The sequence below is a fragment of the Pholcus phalangioides genome, unplaced genomic scaffold, assembly GCF_987345545.1.
Source record: "Pholcus phalangioides strain wild (caught in Gottingen) unplaced genomic scaffold, Ppha-v1.0 ptg000004l_1, whole genome shotgun sequence".
Taxonomy (NCBI): domain Eukaryota; kingdom Metazoa; phylum Arthropoda; class Arachnida; order Araneae; family Pholcidae; genus Pholcus; species Pholcus phalangioides.
The window spans coordinates 35823645-35849674 of NW_028301597.1; the positions used below are offsets into that span (position 1 = coordinate 35823645).

Here is a 26030-nt window from a genome sequence, read left to right on the forward strand (position 1 = left end):
AGCAGCCAGTTATCCTGTTTAGAAGGCGTATTCACGTCAAAATTATATTTAAATATTTAATTACTTGAAAGAAATAATCAAATATTTCCACCGAATATAGTTCGGTATGCCTTTCATTCTTAGATTTCCCCAGCAACTCGAAGTAAATTTTTTTTTTCACGATTACCTTACCAGCCACAAGCAAAATATTGTAACTAATGATTATTGAGATCACTCAAATTCTGCATAAACGAATCAATAAACGTGCTAATCCCCGAGGACACTAACGAAACTGTTCGCTAACCATCTCGAGGGCGGAAAAACCAAGGAGGAGGAGGAATCGAATTCATAAATCAATAAAGAGCATTTATATAAAAGAAAGCGTCTTTTCAAAGGTACACCGAAAGACGTAGGAAGGTATGGGACCATACAGGGTATGGGAAAAGTCCTTTGGTTTACCGAACCGCGAACAGCTCACGGGAAATTCCCCTGGCAAAAATGCCCACTTCCACATCACATCCGGAAACAAACCATTTTCAAATACGACAGACGGGATATTGCTTACAGTATATAGGTACCTACCTACCTACCTACAAACAGTACAGGAGGAAAGTGGAGGAGGTGGAATTAGCGCTCGCCAAGCAGAAATGAAAAGTTATTACATTCCTTTGAGTAGACGACTCGAAAAGATGATGATACACACGTACGCGCACAACATACGGCGGACGGGCGGGCTTATGAGCAGAAAATACTGGGGGGTTATGAAGTATTAGATTCATCTCTCTCTGTCTCCCTATGCCTACCTTTTTACCCGGCATATTCATTGCTGTAAAATGCGGGAGCAAGACATAGATGTTCGAGCAGAATGCTTATCAATTAGAAAATAGCGAGAGAGAGAGAGAGAGAGGTACGGAAATCCTCTTATCTCCATGTTATTCATGGAATGGGAGAGAAGAAGCGTTTTTGTGCCGAAAAGTTTCATGCTCAGATTTGTTATTAATAATAATAATAATAACAGTAGGTGGGGGTTCGGTGGAATTGTGGCATTATTGTCTTTTCCTCGAGGCCATTCGGTGGCACACCACAAAATAATTTGTCTCTTTCTCTCTCTCTCTCTCCTTGCGCATTTGCTGGCTCTCGAAACAAATGTTCCGGAGAGAAAATTTCTAGAAAAGAGAAGAGAGAGTTAATCTTTTGTGGGTTTCTTGGAGCATAAAATTTGCGGGCAAAGTTTTATTTCCATGAAATAAAATATTAATCTCCCGAGGGGAAACGGAGGAAAAATTTCCGCTATTGTCGTATAAATGATAGATTTATTGCAATTTTTCCTCAACGAAATCAAAATTAAAGAAGTTCCGCCGTGACATTTCGTTTTGTATTAGAATGGGAGTCAAAGACGAGGGTAAAAAGGTGAATTTATTATATATGAATGTTTCCTCATTCTTCTTCCGCATCCACCATGTTATCAAAGTCGGTGTTGCGTTGAAGTACGGATTTAAATTGAATTCACCTCCGGCTTGTCACTCACAATACAAAAACAGAAGAAGAAAAAAATTATATTATCTGCTTATTATTCAAATACTTTCCTCCGGATAAAAATATCATAAATCAAGCTTGAGGTTTTGTAAAGAGAATTAAAAAAAAACAATAGTGGAATGTAACTGATTGAATGTGACGGGAATCGTCTTTGATTTTTATGTGTGTGAATGAAAATATACTCTGATGTAAAGATCAATACAGGGTGACCCTAAATTGATAGGACAAACTTTAAGGAGTGATATTAGACACCTAAACCACATTTTTAGTCTTAGAATGTGCTGTCGAATCGCAATAGCAAAGGCGGTGTCGAGGGTATTTTTACAAATATATTTTTCCGACCTGATTTTGCTGCTTGCTGTCAACCATTCTAGGGTGCATATGCACCTTCGCATTGGATTGGAGTTTGTTCTTTTTTATTGGTGCAAGGGCTGGTTGGCAGCATCACCTTGGCAAACAAGGTTATGCTGCACCAAACAATGATCAAGCCGTATAAAGACTTGTGATACAATTGGCGTTGTGCCCAAGTTGCACCATGAGAAGGCTTTCCACATCACAATACTCTCTACACTCTCGAATAATTGATTACACATATTGCAGCAAATCCGGCAGAAAAATATATTTGCTTTTTTGCGAAGTGCTGTTGCGCACTCTCTAAAAATATCCTCCACCGTCTTCGCTACTGCAATTCGACCACACGTTGCATTACCAAAAAATGCTTGTTTAGGAGCATATACAGCCTAGAATGGTTGACAGCACATATCACAGCAAATCCATCGAAAAAATAAGTTTGTTTTTGGGGAAGTGCTGTTGAGCACTTCCTAAAAATATCCTCTACCGCCTTTGCTATTGCGATTTGACCGCACATTCTATGACCAAAAATGCTGGTTTAGGTGTCATATAAATGCTGGTTCATCTTAACGTTCATCTTAAGGGGACTTTGTCTCATGAACTTAGAATCACCCTGTATCATCATTTTTGTTTTCTTTCTTTTCTTTCGAGTGACCTACGCACATTAATGTAACTGAATGTCCTTTGTCAAATTCAATGATTTCGGTAATAATGTAATGAAAATTCAGAAATGCAAATAATGCAAATTTAAAAAATCGATGGAATAAATAATTTCAGAATTGATAAAATTATTCAGTGATTTGTGGTCCGTATTTGACTCCAGAGCCAGAAAGCCCACAGATCACGTCGGCTCAGGGCGATATCCACCATTGCCCTTACGGACATGGGTACCAACAATTTCAAGTCGAAAAACATAGGCGGCGATGGACTTAAAAGTCTGGGGGAGACGGCGGTGATGATGATGTCAGTTCATCAAAAAGTACACTTTTACACTTTACCCGAAACTATAGAAGAATATTGACAACGTAACGAGGACAAATTACAGTTTACAAAACACTGACATATGTTTCGGCACTCATGGGTGCCGTTATCAAGGTGGAAAAAGATTGGGGGCAGAGCGTGTTTTTTCCAAGAGTGCCGAAACATATGTTGGTGTTTTGTAAATTGTGATTTGTCCTCATCACGTTGACATTATTGTTCTATAAGCTGGGGGGGGGGGGGGCGTATCTCCGCCCATGTTCAAAAAATGCTCAATTACAGTCGAACCTGGTTAATTCGAATCTCCCAAAGGAACAGCAAAAAAGTTCAAAGTACCCAATTCATCAATATAAGGATGACTACACTTTCATAAACATCAAAAACACTCTCGATAGTTATGAAAAATATATTGAATGCTATCACTTAATATGCTAGTTTTTCCTTTTTGTTACAACTAGGGTTTACATAAAACGTAAACGATCACGAAATCGTCAAAACTACGCAAAATGGTGATCCATTAAAAACATTAACTCGTGTATAAAGAATCATTAGAAAAATCACGTTAATTATCTAATGACGTACTGAACGTCCATGATAGCAGAGCATTCTGCTATTCTGATTCAATTGCTAATTTTTAAAAAAAATCTAATTTGAAAGTATCTATATTATAAGATCTCTCTATATATTATATATCTATGCTATTATATCTTATAAAATATATAGAATTGATAGTCAAAATCTGCCAGTATCATCATTACGATGCAAAATTTCCATTTATCATAATCCGAGTCTAGATCAGAGCAGGCATCGGTATTTATCACTAATTAAGGAGATTAACGTTTCTTTTCCGTTGAACTTCCTCTAACGAATTGGTACATGCCGGAATGTGTGTGTTCTTAGTGGCCCTACCGTTCCTATATGGCCCTAACGTATTTATAGTGTCAGAGTTGCGATCGTTTCCTTTTCTTGCTTGTGCTGCCATCTGCCTTCCATATTTTGAAGTAAAGATAATAAATGTTCGAATTTTTGTTATTAAAGTATCGTGTTCAACGTCTGCTAGCTTTCTGCGGAGAATATTTTTCAAATGGGAGACTGCCTCGTATTCGCGCCTTGGAAGTTGGAAAACCGCTCCGTATTTGATTGAAATACACAAGGCCAGTGACCCACTGTTTAAGGTACCACTGTGGTCAGGGCAAACTGGGACACGTGACCTTGACCAATAAATTTTCGGGGCTCCGAAATTTGCATATTCTTTCGAAATTTTAATTTTTTACAGAAATATTAACGAATATTTTAAATTTTTGATTGTCTTGGGAAGAGGAAGCATGACCCCGTCCTTTTGCGTTCGCCTCTGCCTTAAAAGAACGCTATATATATACATATAAGCCCCCCCCCCCAAAAAAAAAAAAAAAAAATGTTTACTCAGGGCCTGAACTTATGAGTAAAAGGCCTGACTGCGGTTTTGAAAATATTTTTATTATTCATTTACTTTTGGAATCGATAGTACAGTATATTGGGAATAAACAAGCTGAGATGGGTCCAATTTCTGCATGGGAAAGCGGGGCAATTGTCCAGTTCTCCAAATACGAATGAAATTTATTCACTGACTGACAAATATCTTCGACCCTAGCTGTAGAGGCCTTCTAATGCCTGTTTTGCTCAGGTCTTCCTCAAGTCATAGTCAGGTCTTGACTTTGGGCCAAGTACGCTAGGTCCGTCTTCAAACATTGGCCGACATAAACACAGCCAGGTGTCCTTTTTGGGAGAACGGCAACTAGCAACGAAAATTCATTTTTCCTCCTGGGACCAGTATCAATGGCACTCCCCTCCCGTATTTTTAATGAAAAAAGATTAAACTCAGCCCCTTCTGATCCAGCCATGGCCCCCACAAAGGGGGGGGGAGCTGACAGGGCTCTAGCCCTGGGGCCCGGGATATAGTTCTCATCATTTTTATGTTTTTTCACGCTGTAAAATAACTACAGAAAAGGCCCGTGAAAGGTCTGACCGGGGGCACCGCAAAAGATCCCGGTCTAGGGGCTCCGCTCCAGGATGTGGAGGGCCATGGATCCAGCCCCAGGGGTACCAGATCAGCCTTTCCTCCCTCAGTTTTCATCCTCCTGATAATGAGCGTTTTCGTCATGATTTTCGAGAGTAAATATGCGAGTTTGTAAATCACATCCAACTAGGTAGTAGGATTCACAGAATATTTTTATTAAGGGAGGGTGCCCTAGGCGTGTTAAGACGGCCCTGAAGTGCCTATAAGTCAATGAGAACCCTTTCAGTCAACACTCTGACTGATGATACAGTTTGTGAGCAATAAAATCATTCCTATTCTTTCTTTGTCTGATTGGCCTTGATAATGGAAATTTAGAATTAAATGGAACACACAAATAATTTCCGAGAGAAATAATTTCAGGATATTAATGAAGTTATTCAATAATTTATTTATCATATAATTTGAACAGGTTCTCCACCCCCAAAGCTGAGCTTTGGCTCACCCTTCAAACGCTAATATGGTTTTTGAAAACTTTTATCAGTTGATATAACACAGTTTTGCTAAACTTATCAATGCTGAGTTATGCGGAGTCGTCTCGTTATAACAAAAATTTGCATATATATAATATTAGCCGCTACAAAAAAATATTGGAGTACTTTTTACTATTTTTTCCCTAACTATGCGCGCTCGATAGTAAGTTTACAAATTACTGTATAGATGGCGACACCATATCGTTCAGAGAAATATATGATTAATCAATTATACACACAGTAATTCAGAAGAAATATATGCAAAGTATTTCTCATTTTCATTCAGTCAAGGGGTAATTTTTCAATCGGCTACTATGTGTTGCATCAACATTTAAAAGCTAATTAATTTTTTTTTTTAAATATATGTTTTGTTTAATATGTATTTTCTATAGATACACTGAGCAGTTTAAAATATTTGCAGCATTATTGAAAATAAAGAATTAATGAAAGAAATTTTCTGAGAATAATGAAAGAGAGATTGTTTTTTTAAAATTGATGTAGGATAAATACTGCAGCCTCGGAATTGATGGAAGAAATTGTGTCAAAATTAATGAAATAAATTTTCTCAGAATGAAAATGAAAGATGAGAAAAACCAAAATTCATAAACTTTCAGAATTAATAAAAGACCAAAAATACAAAATTCTAAAAATTTCGCATTGAAAATTTAGAAAGATTCTTAGAATAAATGGAAGAAAGATTCTCGGAAAAAATGAAAGATTCTCAGAATAAATGAAAGAAAGATTCTCAGAATAAATGAAAGAAAGATTCTCAGAATAAATGAAAGAAAGATTGTCAGAATAAATGAAAGAAAGATTCTCAGAATAAATGAAAGAAAGATTCTCCGAATAAATGAAAGAAAGATTCTCCGAATAAATGAAAGATTCTCGGAAAAAATGAAAGATTCTCGGAAAAAATGAAAGATTCTCGGAAAAAATGAAAGATTCTTAGAATAAATGAGAGATTCTCAGAATGAATGGAAGATTCTCGGAGTTAATGAAAAAGATAAATCTCAGAATAGGTGAGAAAAATAATCTCAGCGTGGCTCCCACATGGGTGGGACTAACAGGGAGGGCTCCAACCCGTCGGCCGGGGACGATTCTTGTATTTTTAAATTTTTTTTTTGATTTTTCACACTGTCAATTTTCTATGTGGGAGAGCCCGTGAAAAGTCTGGCTTGGGGGCCTGCCAAAGATTCAAGCCCAGGGACCCTGCCGTAGGTTGTGCGGGCCATGGATCTCAGAATATATGAAGGAGCAGAAGCATAAATTTTTAAAAACTTCAGAATTAATGAGTGACCAAAAATCAAAATTTCTAAAAATTCAGAATTGGTGAAAGAAATATTTTCAGAGTAGTTGAAAATTTTCAGAATCACAACAAGTGTAACAAATGATTTTAGAATCAAGAAATTGAGAAAAAAGATTATTTCAAAATTGATAAAAATTCGGAATTTGAAAATGTCTTCAGAAACCGTCCCTGTTTGATTCGGGAAACCCCCCCCCCCCACCCCCGAGTTTCTTTTACCTCAATCGTTAACACAACGCGATGTAACTTGCAAATAAATTTAATTTTTCCTGAAAATTTTGACACTTTAATTAGGCATTGATGATCACTATTGTACGCCGCAGTCGAGCCCGGTTATAAAGAAGGCACACAGGACCGTGGAAAAGAAATCGCTGTATCCAATATCCATTATAACCGATAGACGGTAAATACTCGAGTTTAATGACACGAATCTACTCTCAAAACAGCGTTTCTCAACCTTTGGACCGTAAAGATAAGACAGGTGGTCCTCTCTTGGACGTGCTTGAAAATCTAATAAAAAATTCTAAATAAAATTATTCACGTATTTAATGCCATAAATATTGACGATACTCGCGTAGGTTTGAGTAAAATATTAGAATCCGTGTACTGCAAGTCAGTGGTTCTCAAAGTGTGCGTCACCAACCTTTATCAGAGATGGGCTATCGATACTGACGTGTACCTGTTCAGTACTTTGAAATGGTTCTTCTGAATAATATAGGGACTAACGAGTAAACGTTGACGCAAACGAGAGAGCCGAGGCAGACGCAAAATTCTAAGAACCATGGCTGTAAGTCGGCGTTTCCCAACGTGGGGCCCACACCTCACAAGGGGGACAATTCAAGTTTTTAGGGGGGTAATTTGAGAATGAGTTTTTCTATTGTTTTTTTTTTCTTCAGAAATAATTTTAAGGAACATCTCAGAACCACCCCCCCCTTTCTAGTAATATGCAGTGCACAGACACCCCCCCCCCGTGCCAATAAAAAGAAGAAAAATGAAGGGCATATACCCAATTTATTAAATAATATTTTGTATATAAAAACAATAAAATAATTGTTTTTTCTCATTCAAGCTCACAGACCTCACCTCGTCTATTCCAGGACCGCTGGTTGAGAACCACCGTTTTTTGACTAAATAAATGACCTTTCTTTCTCCTTGAACGTGAATAAGAGTTGTTATTCTTGTTATTTAAAAAGTAAATTAATGGGGGGGGGGAAGAGACAGAACTACGGGGAGGGGGGGGGCAAAGCGCTGGGTAGCAAAATTTAAGGATACGGAACAAAAGATGGGGGATGTGGGACATCAGGATTTCATAGACGCTTTTAGTGGGCATGGCTTAAAATAGGTTTGGAAATACTAATGTAAGTGGTCTATCACACAGGTTCTCAACCTTTGGAAGCCCGCGGCCCGGTTTCATTGATTTTTATAAGTGGAAGGCCCGGTCAAACACATGATTAACGGAACATGAATGGGGGAAAAGGAAACGGCAGATCACTCGCGGCCCCGTATGAATGATGTCACGGCCCAGTACCGGGCCGCGGCCCGGCGGTTGAGAAACACTGGTCTATCAAACATTTACAGACATTTCGATAGTTCTGGGGTTCGCGAAGAAACTCTGCCAGAAACGAAACTGGGATATGTGGATCCCTCTTTGTTTGAGTGATTCTGGGAAGTAACAGAACCAGAGCAACACCTTCTAAAGCACAGCTTCTGCTTTAGAAGGTGTTGACCAGAGCGCTATCTACAGCCAGAGATCGCCATCATCTAGCTATAGCGCTGACAGAACACATCCGTAGCCATTCTATAAATAGTAAAGCAGATTCTCGACTATCCGGCCTAGTTAAAATAAATCTTAATGTATATAATATACAGGGTGATTATAAAAAAACGATCCCGACATATGGGCCCCTAACTATCATACCATTCACAGAAACTGAATGAAATTTTGGCATAAGGTATTTTGATGTATGCGCTCAAGAATGATATGGAAAACAACAGTGTCACTCTAACAGTTACGGTTACAGTGAGAAATTTCGAAAATATCAAATGGCAACACCAAGTTTTTTGTATTGGAATGTGATCTCCATTGTGAAAAACCCTAAATAGCGTTCGAACGGCAACTGTAGCATGAAAATCACCGGCGGTAGATAAGCTAAAAGTGAGGACAACCAATAAGGACAGAGAAGCAGCATAAAATAAAGCATTTTATTGTGTTTCACAAATTTTCCACATGACCTTGTGGAGGACTAATCAGGCTGGGATCTCAGCCGAAGAAACGGTGTGACGAATGAAACGAACATTAATGCTCTGGTGCACGGCAAAGTCCTTTTTACTTTTTCCTTGCCTAGCTCCGGGGATTTTCGTGCTGCAGGTGCCATTCCAACGCTATTTAGTGTTTTTCAGTATGGAGATCGCATTCCAATACAAAAAACAAAAGTGTTCCCATTTGATATTTTCGAAATTTTCTCACTGTAACCGTAACTGTTAGAGTGACACTGTTGTTTTCCATATCATTCTTGAGCGCATACATCAAAATACCTTATGCCAAAATTTCATTCAGTTTCTGTGAATGGTATGATAGTTAGGGGCCCATATGTCGGGATAGTTTTTTTATAATCACCCCGTATATGTGAAGGTATATAAATGTAAAAGTATGTAAATATATATATATATAAATGTGAAAGTATGTAAATATAAATGTGAAAGTATGTAAATATAAATGTGAAAGTATGTAAATATAAATGTGAAAGTATGTAAATATAAATGTGAAAGTATGTAAATATAAATGTGAAAGTATGTAAATATAAATGTGAAAGTATGTAAATATAAATGTGAAAGTATGTAAATATAAATGTGAAAGTATGTAAATATAAATGTGAAAGTATGTAAATATAAATGTAAAAGTATGTATGTCAGTTCTTTGTACAAATCTACAGTTTTAGACCGACCGTCGCCAGAGTTTGCATATGTACCAAACAGGACCGGGAATGAAACGTAGGCTACTTCAAAAGTTCGTCAGAGCTGGGCAAATACCCGAAATGGGCGAAAAACTGTCGGGCAACAATGGTTTTGGGGCCTGAACAATCACTTTCGGAACGTTTATTTTGGTTACCGTGGTTCCCAACAATGCGTTTCAGACGTGTATATGTCTTTACGATGGTTTGTCACATGTTTAATGCTGCCATTATAACAGTTTATGCCTTTATAATGGTTTGTCACTTTTCCAATCCTCCCAATAATTGAAGAAAACCCGGGAAGCGATGGATACTTTTTCTGGCCTATATACAGGGTGTCCTGTAAATGCTAATGCGGCCTTTATCTCATCAACCGCCCATCGTAAAGGTATAGTTTCAATTTAAAAAATGCTTAAAAGCGTTTGAATAATATTCGCTGCACAAACTGGACGCATGACGTCGCTAACATCAGAGGACAACAACTACGCCGACAAAACAGGGAATAAAAATGTTCAACGCCAGCTGATGAACTGAATGCTTGCCTCAAATCATTAACACTCTGACACGAAGTTAAAAAAAATATTATTATCCACCAACATAAGAGTTTCAACTGCAAAATTACTCAGCACTGCTATCATTTTTACATCAGTTGATCAAACTTGACAATGGAAGAATTCCCGTAGACCTAAGCACTGGACTGATTACGTTCCCAAATGGATTTTGCCAGTTGTTAAATTCAGTTCCAGAACTTGCAGACAAAGTCTTCCCAAACATTCAACGAAATCACCGAAACCATGAGTGGCTTTGTGAGAGAGCGATTCTGGCATTGAAAATTGACAGTGTGAACAAGATCAACGAAAAAATCCTAAAAATTATTCCAAGAAACTCTACATCTTATATGACTCCACATCTTGGTGTAAAAATAGTGTTTTTGATGGTAAAAAATGGGTGGAGGTAAAAAGAGTGTAGAACCCTGGCCTCTCCAGTTTTTCTGATGTCCGGCCCTTGGTTCCGCCACGTTAGACCGGATAGTTCAGAGTCTACTGCACTTCACATTTGAACTTAGTTTCAGAAAGGGAATTCGTGATTTTGTAAAACGTAATCCTATGAAAAAAAATTCGATTCTCGCTAAAACTTCGTTGTAGCAGTCCATAAGTATGGCAATTAGTTAAATTAGTTAATTAGTACGGCAAATAGGTGATATTTTTAACATTATTTTAGGTAGGTTCACTCTGGGACGGAAAACAATTCACCATAACTGATACTTATACTTCGAAACATCAGATTTCGTCATAAGTGGGCTCGACTGAAAATTCAGTTGCAAATGGACATGATTAATTGATTGATTAGTGTACGAAATACAATTAAATATCACCACCAACCGCCTTAAGACACCGCCCAGCAGTGAAGCGTTCAAGCATTCCGGCGGCGATAACCTCCGCTGGACTTCACCGACGGTCACTTTGTACTTGGACGTGGAGCTGAGCAAGGACAGCCGGCCGGGAACCGAGCAAAAGACGTCGGTCGGAGACGTTACGCCCGTGATGACCATCTCCTTGTGATGATTGTCTGTGTTGTTATTGCTACGGGGCTTGAGGCCTTCTCGAAGATAGAAAATAAAAAAAATTATATCAAATTATAGAATTTCATTTATAAATATTCAATTGTTTTGTAAAAAGTTCGTCTAATTCATGAAATCCATAGAAATTAAAAATGTTTCGAATTTCACTCATGGAATTTACACGAAGGCGCCACTTACCACGACATTGAGTTTCCCACATCCTGCCGTAGTTCCATTCAGCGGCTTAAATAATGAAAAAAAGGTAATTATTCTATGGGCAACTTTTTGTAAATTATTAGGCTCAGTCGCTTGAAAACAGTGGATCCCACTCTTATAGTATTTTTTTAAAGAAAAAAAACTTTATAAGCGGGAAAACGCTTTAAACAGGAAATCTTGATCATAATTAGTAATAGAAGGGACAGTGAAAATAAGTTGTACTAAACGGGAAAACGCTGTATGTGCATTGCTGCCAAGTCCTTCTCCCGGATTTTCCGGGAGGTTCCCGAATTTCTACTCTATCTCCCGGAATTCCGAAAAATTCTTATATCCCCCGAATTTCATCCGTGACTGTAAGAAATCCCTACATTTAGGGGGGAAAATTATTTCCAAAGAATTTATCGGAAAAAAAAAACTGCTGTTGCTTCATAAGCGTTGTGTAACTTGTCGCCATACCGTCAAATCACAAAAAACAAAATATTTAATTTTTGGGGAGAAAACACAAAATTCGCCAATCACCAAGCGTCAATCCGGCCTTTCGAAATCCAAAATTGTCACGATCGCGTGTATCTGCTTTATCCTTGTCCCGTTTTCATTTCTTCATTGATTTGTTTTTTCAGCATTTCTGTGAATTCTGTAACTATGTAAGCTTTTTCGTCGGCGGGCCACTGCAAAACTATACGAGCGCCACATGTGGCCCGCCGGTCATGAGTCGAAGACCCCAGGTCTTAATACGTTTGTACGCCCAGATAAAGTCTGGGAGGGGGTGCTCTATGATGATAAGGTGTGATGGTATAATTTTCGGGAATAACTTACGGAAATTGAATTGGTGGGCTGGTAATTCCAGCTGAGGACTAAAAGCCAGAAAATGACTCTGAAATGACATGGTGCTGTTGAGGCAGCACTGGGCTGACCGTCAAGTTTCTTCCAACCTGAGAGAATTTTTTGAACCATCTTTCGATCTGGTTATTGTGTCAAGATTGTTTCTGGAACCTTTATTGTTTCTTTGTGGGCCTTCATTAGCAACTCTGAAATCTCATACGGAACTGAGCAATCTATTAGCACGAAATTTACTACGATGTTCAGGACAGTGACGTCGAATTGCCTGAGACCTGTGGGTGCTCAGCCTGAGCTTTTTGAAGAGAAACTTCTTTAGCCAGGAAAGTGAGCTTTTGTGAGGGGAAAGAAAATCCATCATAAAAGTTTTCTTTTCTTCAAAACCCGTTCCGTAGAATAACAGATTGTATGATGAAGTTCCGAGAAGCAGATGGGTTGTGGTGGAAGGAGGGGGGGGGGGTTATCAATATACATTCGGCCGTGTAAGAAAATAAAGTTGAGTGGGGTTTGGACTGTTTGTGTCGGAAAAAGGCAGTTTATTACCTTTCCCTACTCCCCGTGACGCCGTACCCACTTGTAACAGGAAAGTATATTTCACTAGCGAGCGCAAGTTTTGTGACGTCACAGTGCCAGCTCCTAATTGGCTGCGCTGTCATAACACAGAATACATCCAGAGCGCTTCATTTTTTCTTCTTGCTCTTCACTGCTGTAGTAAAGCTCCCCCCCCCACCCCAACTCCTCTTGATTTAGACTCAACACCGATTATCGGAAGAAATTTTTAGTGAACAAATCTGCCACACATGATGAGATTTACACAGCGGGTTCAATTATGATTCCACATGACGCCAAACTCGTTAGAATTCTACTGGGTGGGTGGTGTCTTGGGGTTTAAGGGATCAATTAGATGAAGTGGGTCAAATTTCAGGCAGAAGGAATTTAATTGAGATGAATTTAGTCATGTGTCTAACCTTTAAGTTTCACTTCTATCGCGCGAGATTCTCACGTTGACTTTTATATGATATTTTGGATGGCTGAGGCAATCCTGGGGTTGCTCGGACCCTTGCTACGATATATTGTGGGAGTAAAATTGAATTTTGATGCGCATTGCCGAACACTGCACAGTATACTCCGGCATCATTTATACGGCTGAGTATAATTTCCTGAGGAGTCCCCGAGAGTAAGTTCTACGGTAGATTTTAAAATACACTGCTGGCCACCGTAAATGCAACACCCTGAAGGAAGCATGCAAATAATATGAAATTTACAACATGCATTAGCGGAGGTGAGATATGCAAATGATTAGAATTTCAGCGCAGACGCACATCACGCGCGCCTGTGGCGCCACTTCAAAGCGCTATTTAAGGCTTGGGGATTTCGACGATTTGAAGTACGGAAATTGTGTTTTTCTTGTGGTTTTTTCAAAAAAACGATCAATTATGTCTCGTAGAAAACAGCGATCATCTTTTGATCAAGTATCCGAGTTCGACAGAGGAAGGATAGTGGCTTACCGAGATTGTGGATTATATTTCAGGGAAATCGGTAGTCGTGTTGGACGAAACCAAACAACTGTAACGCGGATATGTGATCTTTGGATGCAGGAGGGTACGATGGACCGACGTGTTCGATCGCATCCACCTCAGTGCACCACTTCACGTGATGACAGGCGTATTGTGCGTATGGCAGTGACGGATCGCTCAGCCACATCACGAACCATAGCACAGCACATTCAGTCTGTACCGCATCATCCAGTGTCTGCGCGTACCATTCGACGCCGTTTACAGCAGAGTGGTCTGTCCGCAAGACGTCCATTGCTTCGTCTACCCTTGACGCAGAACCACAGACGTCTCCGCCGCCAATGGTGCGATGAAAGAAGGATGTGGACGGCACAATGGAATGAAATTGTCTTTACTGACGAGTCACGCTTCTGTCTGCAACACCACGATGGTCGGATTCGAGTCTGGAGACACCGTGGAGAGAGGATGCTGAACAGCTGCGTTATGCACCGCCACACTGGTCCTGCACCGGGTATTATGGTATGGGGCGGTATTTGATATCACTCTCGCACTCCTCTAGTACGCATTGCCGGTACTTTAAAAAGCCAGCGCTACATCTCCGAGGTGTTGGAGCCAGTTGTCCTTCCTTACCTTCAGGGCTTGCCCACAGCCATATTCCAACAGGATAATGCGCGACCACACCTGGCACGCATTGTCCAAAGGTTCTTCGTCAATCGCCAGATTGAATTGCTTCCCTGGCCAGCTCGCTCTCCGGATCTTTCGCCGATAGAAAACATGTGGTCCATGGTTGCTCAACGATTGACCCAGATTACATCCCCAGCTGCCACACCAGATCAACTTTGGCAACGCGTGGAAGCTGCTTAGTCTGCTGTACCCCAAGAACACATCCAAAGTCTCTTTGAATCAATGCCGAGGCGTGTGGCAGCGGTGATCTCCAACAATGGTGGCTACTCTGGCTACTGATTTTGGCAGGAACCACACTTCACAGAAGTCTATAAATTTAATCATTTGATGCTTGGTCAACATGTTATCTACAAAATAAATATTGTTGCGATATCTCTTGTCTTTCTTGGTGTTGCAATTTGGGTGGCCAGCAGTGTATTAAAAACATAAAGTCGATCCCGTTCCCACCAAGAACGTTTTCCCGCTTAATACGACTTATTTTCGTGGTCCGAATTCTTACTAATACTCATCGAGATTTCCCGTTTATAGCGTTTTGACACTTAAAACGTTTTTCATGACTATTTTTTGAAAAACGTTATAAGTGGGATCAGCTGTATATCAGCAATTTAAAAAAAAGCAATTGAATAAGGATTAGGTCACGATATTGCAACAAATAAAAATTTGTTATTTTCGACACTTTGTGATTTCGATTGGCGAAAATCATAGATTTTAATCAGCGCGATGTCTCAATATCATCAGTAATTTTTTTACAAATGTTCGGGAGTCAATTTGCATTAGTATAACAATGAGAAATAATAGAGGAAGGTTCGCACAGTTTTAATTGGGATTTCTACGATTGCCGCGTGTCGCATAAAATTTTTTCATATTTTCTCCGATTTTACGGGAATAAAAATATCACAACTCAATTTCGCTCTTTTCTCATCGATATACAGGGTTCATAGGTAACAAAGCGCATGGTATTTTACTGGTGAATCGTTGATGCTAGTGGCATAACTTCCAATTAGAAAAAGTATCCAAATAACGTTTAGTATACATATGTCATTCATGTTGCAAGGAGATGTACAGTTATTCAAATAAAAATGTTAACTTTTTATACGGACACTCTGTGCTCAAGAACCCAATTTCAAAGTTGTTGCATCATCTCTTCTGATGTCATCAAAAAAAAAAAAATCCATTCTAAGTGCAATATTCACTGAGATATTCAAATTTAAAAAACGAAGCAAAGTTGGAGGAAAAAAAGCGTTAAATGTGTGTAAAACGGTTTACCTTTATTTAACACTGTTTTTATCTGGGTTCTATACATTATTTGGATACTTTTTCTAATAAGAAGTATTCCGCCTCTAGGATCAACGGTTCACTAGTAAAATACCATACGTCCTGTTACTTATGCATGCTGTATATATGTTACTGTCAAAGCCTGAAGTTGGCTATTTCACGAACCAGCCAGCCCAGTTGACCAGGCCAGTGTCCGAACTTCATGCTTTCGAAGGGTGCTTTTTGTGTGTGTGGCCGGCCTCTATATTTCCCTATATCAATCTCTACGATTCGGGATCATCACCCCGTTAACCTAATTTTTTGCGATAATTATGACCATTGATAATAGCCATAGTGAGCCATAATAATTATGGTTAGCTATGGAAACCCCAACAATCAAAGGAATCGGAATATCGATATCTTAGTAATCCATATATAAAGATCGACATATAGGAGCGAGTTAAATCCCGTCGAAAGCCCGAATTTCGGACATTGGCCGGATTAATTGGGCCGGCCAGTTCGCGAAGAGGCTAACGTCGGGCTTGGCAGTAACATACATACATATATATATATATATTTTTTTTTTTTTTCTTCCAAATCTGACACACATTTATATTTTGGTTTCAGAAACACTATTCGTGAAATACCCTGCTTACTTTTTCAGGGGTTGCGATACTCGATAACGAGAGAGATAAATCCCTCTACGCAACAATACTTTTCAAATCTTGTTAGGAATCACCTATAGTCTAATGTTAAACTCCTCTCGATACAACGATATCCCTTTACTACGACAAGAGGCGCGGTAGCCCAGGTCGAAAAGATACTCGCCTAAAGTACCAAAGGATGTTTAGAGGTGTCGCGATTTCGATACCCGGTTCGTCCTGTCAGAAACTTTCCTGACACAGGGGTACAACAGAAACTGCGACACAACCACAGAAAAAAATTGCTACCGCAGGGAGTCTCACATCAAGGGTTTAGCGCACCAACCTCTCGGTGTGTACAAAGAAAAGGGTGCCATTCGGAATCGACAATAAATTGCAAGTCCCGGTCTAATTAGCTCTACGGGCAGAAAATGACAGTGGTGCGACAAAAATGAGACCAGTGATGAATTTACTACTAACCTCTAAAAGTCCTCTAACGTACTAAACCTCTCCACAGCGATATCTTTTAAGGAGGGTTTGAAACCATGCAACGATATCTTTTTTCTTAATGTTTTGCTCGAAATATCCTTCAATATATTTTTTAAACTCATCACATATTTCAGTTCTTTCGAGGACGTCGAAAGAACGCTATATAACGATAACGTTAGATATAACGATAACGTTAGTTAAAGAATTATAATAACGATAACCTCTTGATCACCGATGTTCGGTATCGCTGCTTATTTTGTGATGCATCAAAGTGTATTGAGATAAACCTCTTCACAAGGGCAATTCGTTCAACAGAATTCTAAATAAATACTCAAAAGCGCATTTTTTTGGTGGCACTAACAACGCTGATTCAGAAAAGATGCCAACAGCGGCGTATATTTGATGACTCGTGTTCATAATGTCTCGATAGAACGATAATCCATCAACAACGACATTTTTTTCTTGGTCCACAGAATATCGTTACATCGAGGTTTCGCTAATGAAAATATCATTTGATTCATATTAATTCATTAAATTCATGAAAACCATATTGAATTACCTTTTCGTATGACGCTATTGTGATCACTAGTGAAAAGGCCATTTGCATCTTCGAGATTGCTCCCCTGCAAATTTACCAAACACGCCGAAAATAAGGGAAAATATAATAAATACACATAATAAACTATAATTCATAAAATAATTATCGATTAAAAAAACTCGAAATTCATTGATATTTGAATGAAAAATGTGTGAAATCCTTTCCATCATTTACGTGGTACGATATTTAAAAGTTCTGTTGGTACTGTCTCTAGTATTCCACATGTTGGCCCTATGTCTGTCAGACTTTTCAGTCAATTAAATCTTATTAATATATATAAAATCTGAAAACAGAATCAGTACACATTTGGTGACGGATTCTGTTTTTGAATTCGTGCTGACCTTCGCAAAAGGGATTGGTGATGTCCTAATTTTGAACTTTCTGCATAGATCTTGAAAAATAGAAAAATCGAACAACTGAGGCAAAACGCAAGCACATTCCATTGAATTTCTCAGCGGCTCTATACCGATCTTCAGTCAAGTCTCCTTCGAAATCATTGGATCTCGAATATAATATACTAAATATTTTCTTTCACATCACATTTTAACAATATTAATAGAATATATATAAATTCAACTAATTTCAAAATAATGGCTAGCGTGACCAAAAAAAAACATGGAACATTTCATTGATGCTCAACTCTCGTTTGCCGAATACTGCGAAATAAAATCGGTCTCAGAAAATACGCTACGTATGGTCACCATAATAAAGGCTTGAATAATTTCTGGTTTGGTTATTTAAGCTCAATTTACAGTTGTTTTTGCTGAAGAATCTAGAGAGTGTTGGAAACTTTTTTTAACTGTTTTCAACACCGGAAAAATTACAAATTTGGTGGAAGAGAAATAATATCGGGAAGAAGCGTGATCAATTTCAGAATCAGCAGAACCCATTCGACTAGCGCTTCGAAGTGCAAATACGGTACCAAATATTTTTGGGTGACCATCTTATATCCCCTATGGGGGACAGAGCAGGGGTCATGGTCGGTTTCGGGTATCAAATATTCGGAGGAGAGAGCGGGGGCCACGCATAGGTGGAGATAGACTTGGAAGTCTGGGGGGGGCAAGGTCATTATTGCTGGGGGCCACGATGATGATGATGTCAATTCATTTATATATATGCATTAGATCAGCCGAATTCATCCCGTATTTCCGCCCGTGGGGCCACGGTTGGTCTGAAGGAGGCATCAATTCTGTGGTGTTGGGTCAGAACATAACTCCAAAATCATATTTTTGATATATAGCATTTTCATTGTCATTTAAAAATCAGAAATAAATCATACACCCAAATGCAAATGAAAATACCATACATCAGAATGTTGTTTAGCCGTACGCACGTATTTGTGCATTTATCTCACTTTTAATTAGTTATAATTAACAAGACCTACTACTACATCAAAAAGACATTTTTTGGAGATATCATGTTCTGACCAAACGCCACAGAATTATTCAGTACAAAGAACTGTACAAATATTCAATCATTACATTTCACTCACAATTTGAAATATAGATGAATGGGAACTGAAAAATCAAAAACACCAGATACGAGCTCAGAATGTTAGGTGTACACACACACTCCCAGACCAGGGTGTGCCAGATTATCGACATCGCTGATTACTGGGAGTTAATTGAAAAGCCCAATTAAATAATATTAACATCTGAGTATAGTGACATTGTCCTCTTCTATGCTCGAAGAAAACCCGCCTATAAACGCCAGATTAGACACTAGACGGGCCGGACTAGCACACGGCCAAATTATCGAAAGTCTACTGTATATGAGCAGTTACTTCAAGGTATACATGGGGTCCTGCAAATGCTCTAATGCGACTCATCAACCGTCTGACGTAGAGGTTCCAATTCTAAAAAAATGCTCAAAAGGCGTTCAAAAATTATCCTGTTTTGTGGGTTAAAATACAGTTTGTAACAAAATAAAAAAAAATCTAAATTTTTATACGGTCCCTCTGCGTTCTAACTTCGAATTAGAAAGTTGTTGACCTATCTGCATTGATGCCAAAAAAATCCAAATTGCTATAAGTGCTATATTAGCTGAGATATTCAAATTCAAAAATCGGAGAAAAGTTAGGAAAGGACAGCATATAAATTACTTTTTGCTTTCGTTTTCTTTTTTCTTTTAAACCGAGTACAACTCAGGTCTATTGCCATAGGCAATTTACTACCTAGTGAGTTGTGCCGGAAGTGTAAGTGCGTGTACCTAACAGTCTGAGTGCGTATCTAGTGTTGTATATGATTTTTCAGTGCTGCCATCTATATCTCAGAAGTGAAGTGAGTGATGATTACTTTTTGCTGTTCTTTCATAATTTTTCTCCGATTTTTGAATTAAAAAATATCTTAGCGAATATTGCACTTATAAACATGGAATTTTTTCTGTTGGCCTCAGAAAATACAGGGCAAAAACTTTATAATTGGAAGTTGGAAAACAAGGGAACCGTATAAAAATTTAGATTTTAGGACGCCCTGTATTTTCATTCTCAAAACTGATACAGGATAATTTTTTAACGTTTTTTGAGCATTTTTTAAATTGGAATCATGCCTCTACGATGGACGGTTGATGAGATAAAGGGCGCATCAACACTTATGGGACACCCGCCCTGTATACGGGGGAACTAAAGATTCACTTATTCTGTGGTGCCCCATTTTTTTTTCGGCCTTGTGGAATAGAACCTGTAGTCCAGGGCTTTTACCCTTTTTCTGCCGTGGCTCAAAATCAACAAGATCAGGTTTGCGACCCATAGCACTGTTTGTTCTTCGAAAATTAGTGAAATCAATGACGCAATAAGTACATTTTAGCAGGCTGTAAGTGGATTCATATGGCTAATCTAGGAGGACAATACGAATCAAGTTTGGGACGTGACCCCCATAACTCGAGCCTTGTAGATCCTTGTAGGAAACCCAAATAAAAGAATCTAGGAAGTTCAAGAACTACTGGCTTAAGCGGATTTGTACTACCCATCTCGGAAGCCCCTACGAATAAAGTTTGGGTCAGGACCCACGAAGCTCAAGAAATCCTGGCTATAAGTGGATTCGTTCGACCCTTTTCAGAAGTCCTGGAGTCCTTGGCTACCCGTTCTTCAGAATTTTTTTCTCTCATTGCCCCCTACTCAAGTGACCTATAGAATCCTATGTTAAAACAGTAACTTCTATCGCCCCCTGGAACATTCCATCACCCACCGGGGGCGATATTGCCCACTTTGGGAAACATTGCTGTAGACCCTATAGCATAGACCCCCACGAGAGAGGGTTCACTGAACTCTAGCACAGGGATCCGTTCCGTTATCGACCTTATTTATAAAGCTTTTGGGAAGTGTGATTGCTCACGTCTATAAGTCTATGCGATTAGATCGGTGTTTCCCAAGGTGAGAGTATCGCCCTCTGGGTGGGGCGATGGTCTAGCGCAGGGGGTCGGCAAACTTTTTTGGCTGCGGGTCAAAATCAACAAAACTGTGTGTATTAAGAAGACGTTTCAGGTACAATTTTGGAACAATTTGTCAGTACACATGGCGCATACCGCAGCCCATGCAGTAACTTTAGGCGAATGCAGTGGTTTCTCTTCACACAAATGAGGATTTTCGGAACCCCAAAATCTCCAGTTTTGTTTGTTTTTTTTTTAAATTTAAAAAAATTAAAAAAAACCCTTAATTTTCGAAATTTCTGTACAACATTCTTACAGTTTTGCTAATAAACGTACCGTTTACCGCATAATTCTATTGATCTTTGTTGTAGAGATATTTAATTTTGAAATTAGGGCTTATTCGCTGATCACCCTGTATATAAAGTATGTACCCGAATATATAATTATACGTAACTCAAGTGGGTCAATTGAAATTATGAAATGGGTCACTCGGTGACCACCGGGTCATAAGGTGCCGAGGCCTTGTCTAGGGGGCAGTAGAAGTTTGGGTTTAGTGTAGGATCCTATGGTTGAGTTGACTACTATGGCTTGAGTTTGGGTTGGCCGATGGCGATGGGACAAAAAGTTTGGGGAACTATGGCTTTTAGAGCAAATGATAAATTCAGTTGAACCACATTTTGCAAGTCTCAACAAATTTGTTTGTATTTAAATATATACATATTTGTTTCACAGCATAAAGGAATTTTTCGGTCGAACCAATGACTAGGGTCGAAATGGAAAAAAAAAAAAATGCAAATATTTGTTTTCACACGTGGTAGAATAGTATTTACCGTATCCCGGAAGTATTTATACGTCGGATCATGGTGTAATGGTTTTACCTGACCATCGTCGAGGGGCAGAGCACCGGCATTGTGTAGGCTGAGTAAGTCCTGTTCCGTGAGTCCATGGTGGCTTCCGTGGACGAGAACGTCCGGCCTCCGGACCGCGTAACTCGCGGCCGCGGCGTCCGCCCTGCGCGCACTGTCCGCGTACGAACCGGGCAGCGTGGCGTGAACGTTCGTCTGTAGGGAGTGTAACGGGTCCTCTTCTCGCCGCCCACCGAGCACATTGTGCGTCGCTGCCCTCTGGGGCGGCGGTGGAGGATGGAGCTGGTGGTACTGCTGCGGGTGCTGGGCTAGACTGTTCAGGTGACCGTACGGGTCGGGATTGACGTGAGCGTGATGGAAGTCCAACTGCTGCTGCGGCAAGTTGTACGGCGGAGGAAAATACGGCGGCTGGAAGTCGGCCGACGTCGGAGTGTGCGTAAGTCTTGGTGTCGTGCTGAAGGTGGCCGTCGATCCCACGCTGTTGATGCTTGTGATCGGGCCGAGGCTGGCCGCATGTCCACTCACTAGCTCTCTTCTTTCCTTGGAAAGAAACAAAACAGGAAACAAAATTAAGAAAACGGATTACAATTTTGATGAATCAAGTTATGAAGTCGGAAGTTTTTCTGAGCGCAGTGTCTGTTTCAGAAACTTCAAAATAGGAACGGCTTGGAGCCGAAAAAGGCAAAAAGGGACATAATAACATAGTAATAGAAAAATAACTTTGGATAGTTAAACTAGGTGGCTGCAAGACAACCATGGGAATACAGTCAAATCCCTTTATAGCAAAAATCTCGTTTTAACGAACACTTTTCTAATCCCTCAAATAAGTTTACATAGGAACAATGCAAACAACCCGGAATTCCTTTATAATGAAATTTCATTATAACGAAGTGATTTCTCAGGTCTCTTGAAGTTCGTTATAACGGGATTCGACCGTATTATGAATAATCTAAATAATGTAATGAATAAGTGCGAATGATTTGTCCCACGAAGAACCCTGCAACTAATCGCGTAAGAAGCGTTCAACTTAAGTCTATATGTCAGCGGTTCTTAAATAGTGATCCACGGGATTCTAGAGAAGGTCTTCAAGAGGTTTCATTGAGGAAGGGGCTCCATAAGCTTGGATGAGAAAACATTTAAAAACCCGACGGCAACCGCGTAAGTCGGGGTAAAGTTTTCTAAAGAAATACCTAAAAGTATTAGGTAGTTGGGACCAAGTTTTGGAAGAACACGGGTCTTTTTCTTCCAACTATTTCTTACTTATTATAATGCTACGGTACTCTTCCATGGCTTCATAATAACTAACTTACGTTGTGACTGCAATCCTGTCCAGCAAAAAAGGCTAATACTACTGAAACCAAACCGAGAAGTTTGTTTCTGTAAAACAATTGTTATAGTTCTGCAATCTGCCATGAATTTCTCGAACTATGAGTGAAGTGTAATGATTGAAGATTTGTTCCGTTGTAGGCCTTCTGCTCTCTGTGGTAAGAGTATTTAACAGTTAAAAAGACTGCATTACCCTAAAATCTGTACAAATAAAAGTCATATGTTAAACGCTTTGAATGTTTTGATTACACCTTGGGCCATTGAAGGAAATTAGCTGCTTGTGTTTGGAGGCAAAAAAAACAACTTTCAGCCACGAGTTGAAATTAATTGAAAGTTGCAAACCATAGGTCATCGAAGAGCAATACATTAAACATTATTTTTTAACTGGTGTTGGACTTCAGGTACAAAATTGTGACGATCTCAGTGAATACAGCAGAAACAAACAAGCCTTGGGATAAAATTTCTAAATATCAGCAAATTTATCATATTTATGTATCGTAGCCTCTCAAAAATCAGTGTAGTTTTAACCACACGTCACGTTCTGATCGAATAAAACAATTATTTGCATAATTATCACTTTAGTTTCAGAAATAAGTTTTTTTTTTTACAGAAACTCGAGCAACTCTGAAATGCCGCTATCCCCCAACTCGGGATAACGTAAGTCACGGGTATTACTGTCCTGAATATTTGCAAAGAGGTCCTTGACATTCATCTTATTGGCACATGGGGTCCATGAACTTCAAGAACTTAGCTGGCCAAGTGATGTTCTACCCTTTTCCCCACCCCCCCTTTCCATGATTACAAGTACCAGGAGGATTAGGCCTTCTAACTCATATGCATACTTTCGGAAATCATAGATCGTTTCCCAATTTCATACTTTCATGCTTACGTGATCAGCATTCGAACAATCCTAAACCACCGCATTGTCATCAAAAGTCAGCAAATGCGAGTCCCCCGCCTCCCATGAGCGCTTACGTAAAACTTGAATACCCCCCCCCCCCCCCCCAACGAGATGTATATCTCCAGATCAACGTTTTTCCACCCTTTTTATCTCTCGCCACACATAATTTGATATTTTTTTTCAAAAAGAATCAATTATTATAATTATTATTAACTGATTATTAAAAAATGAAATTCTTAAAACAAAACTTAACTGGAGCTGGATACCCGAGCTTGACAAATTTGTAAAATATAGTAAAATACCGTTACAACGAGTACGGCTTGTAACGAGAATCTCGCTATTACGAGTAGTTCGCAAGTGATTGTCAAAAAGAGCTCTATAATGTTAAAGATACAAAAAATCCTCCCTCTCTCTCCTTTCTTAGAATCTTCCAAAAGCTGAGCACAAGGCAAACGGGTCTTAATCATTTTCTCTGCTTTAATTGGGCATTTTTATAGTTCAACGAATACTCCAGTTGCAGAAACTGCCGTATTCTACAAAGTGGAAAATATTTTCATAGAGTACATTCCAGCATTATATATGCATAAGCAGCTAAAATTCTAGATGCATATTTCAGCAAAAGTAAATAAGAAAATGAAAGGTAAATTTTTATCCAGTTTGTTTTTGTATGTTTCATTGCGTATGTTTCTACAATCCAAAAATCTAAAATTTGTTTATTACGAAAAGTCCGTTATAACTACAATTCTCCGTCTAGTTGTGAACTGTCGTTATACAACGGACTTTTACTGTATTTTCTTTTTTGGACAGGAACACTTTTAAAGGCTTCTTACAAAGACTCTTGATCGGTTTCATATTTAACATTGTTAATAATTTTCAATATTGTTAACATTGAATGTAATATAAACAATATTACATTATAATGTTAATAGAATGTTAATAGATTATTAACATTATTATTACATTACGGTATTCACATTGTGTGAATGTTACGTTTCACACAAATGTGTGTGTGTGATGTTACGTTTCACACAAATGTGATGTTACGTTTCACACACAAATGTGATGTTACGTTTCACACACAAATGTGTGTGTGTGTGATGTTACGTTTCACACAAATGTTGATCATTGATAATTTTTGTCGCACCACGTTCATTTTCTGCACACGAGGGCTAATTAGACCGGGACCTACAATTTATTGCCGATTCCGAACGGCAGGCTTGTTTTTTTATACTCATCGAGAGGTTGGTACGCTAACCCCTCGATGGGGGACTCCCTGCGGTAGCAATTTTTTGCTGGGGTCAAGTCGCCGTTTTTTTGTCGTACCCCTGTCAGGAAAGTTTTCTGACAAGGACGAACCGGGTATCGAACTCGCGACACCTCTAAACATCCTTTGGTACTTTAGGCGAGCATCTTATCGACCTGGGCTACCGCGCCCCCACACAAGTGTGATGTTAAGAATTACTAGAAAAAATGTTTAAACCAGGGGTCTCTTTAACGCATGGAACCTCGAGGCTTTTTTCGCAGTGGCCCGCCGAGGAAAATGCTTGAATTAGTTACAGAATTTGAAAGTGCTGGAAAAAAAAATCTCAATGAAAAAAATTTATTCCAGAATTAACTGAATAATTTCGATTTTACATTTAGGAAAATTTCAGATGTAATAAGAAAAATAATTTCAGAATTCAATGAGGAAGATCTAATAATTATGGAAAATTATTTGATTTCAGAATTGATGGGAAAAAGCGTATTTCGCAATTCAAAAAGTCATTACTAATAAAAAATATTTCTCGAATTATTGAAATAAATATTTCTCGAATTATTGAAATAAATATTTCTCGAATTATTGAAATAAATATTTCTCGAATTATTGAAATAAATATTTCTCGAATTATTGAAATAAATATTTCTCGAATTATTGAAATAAATATTTCTCGAATTATTGAAATAAATATTTCTCGAATTATTGAAATAAATATTTCTCGAATTATTGAAATAAATATTTCTCGAATTATTGAAATAAATATTTCTCGAATTATTGAAATAAATATTTCTCAGAATCATAATTGATGAAGATTCATATTTAACGAAAACATGATTTCAGAAGAGACTGAAATTTTTCTAAAACATTTAATACAAATAATATTTTAAGATTGATG

The 26030-nt window shown here is 38.7% G+C and overlaps 1 protein-coding gene across 4 annotated transcripts in view; it reads right to left on the bottom strand.

The window, feature by feature from the left end:
* Nucleotides 1-26030, bottom strand: part of TfAP-2 (transcription factor AP-2) — a 133333-nt gene that overhangs the window by 14632 nt on the left and 92671 nt on the right. The window contains exons 2-5 of one of the 4 annotated variants that reach the window (XM_089231413.1): nucleotides 21663-22190; nucleotides 17380-17443; nucleotides 11384-11428; nucleotides 11007-11223 (exon numbers count right to left, since the gene is read on the bottom strand). In XM_089231413.1, coding sequence (XP_089087539.1) covers nucleotides 11007-11223; nucleotides 11384-11428; nucleotides 17380-17443; nucleotides 21663-22190 — 854 coding nt within the window. Of the gene's footprint in view, nucleotides 1-11006; nucleotides 11227-11383; nucleotides 11429-17379; nucleotides 17444-21614; nucleotides 22191-26030 lie in introns of all 4 variants that reach the window. The other 3 variants (XM_089231412.1, XM_089231410.1, XM_089231409.1) reach the window with 3 other exon arrangements.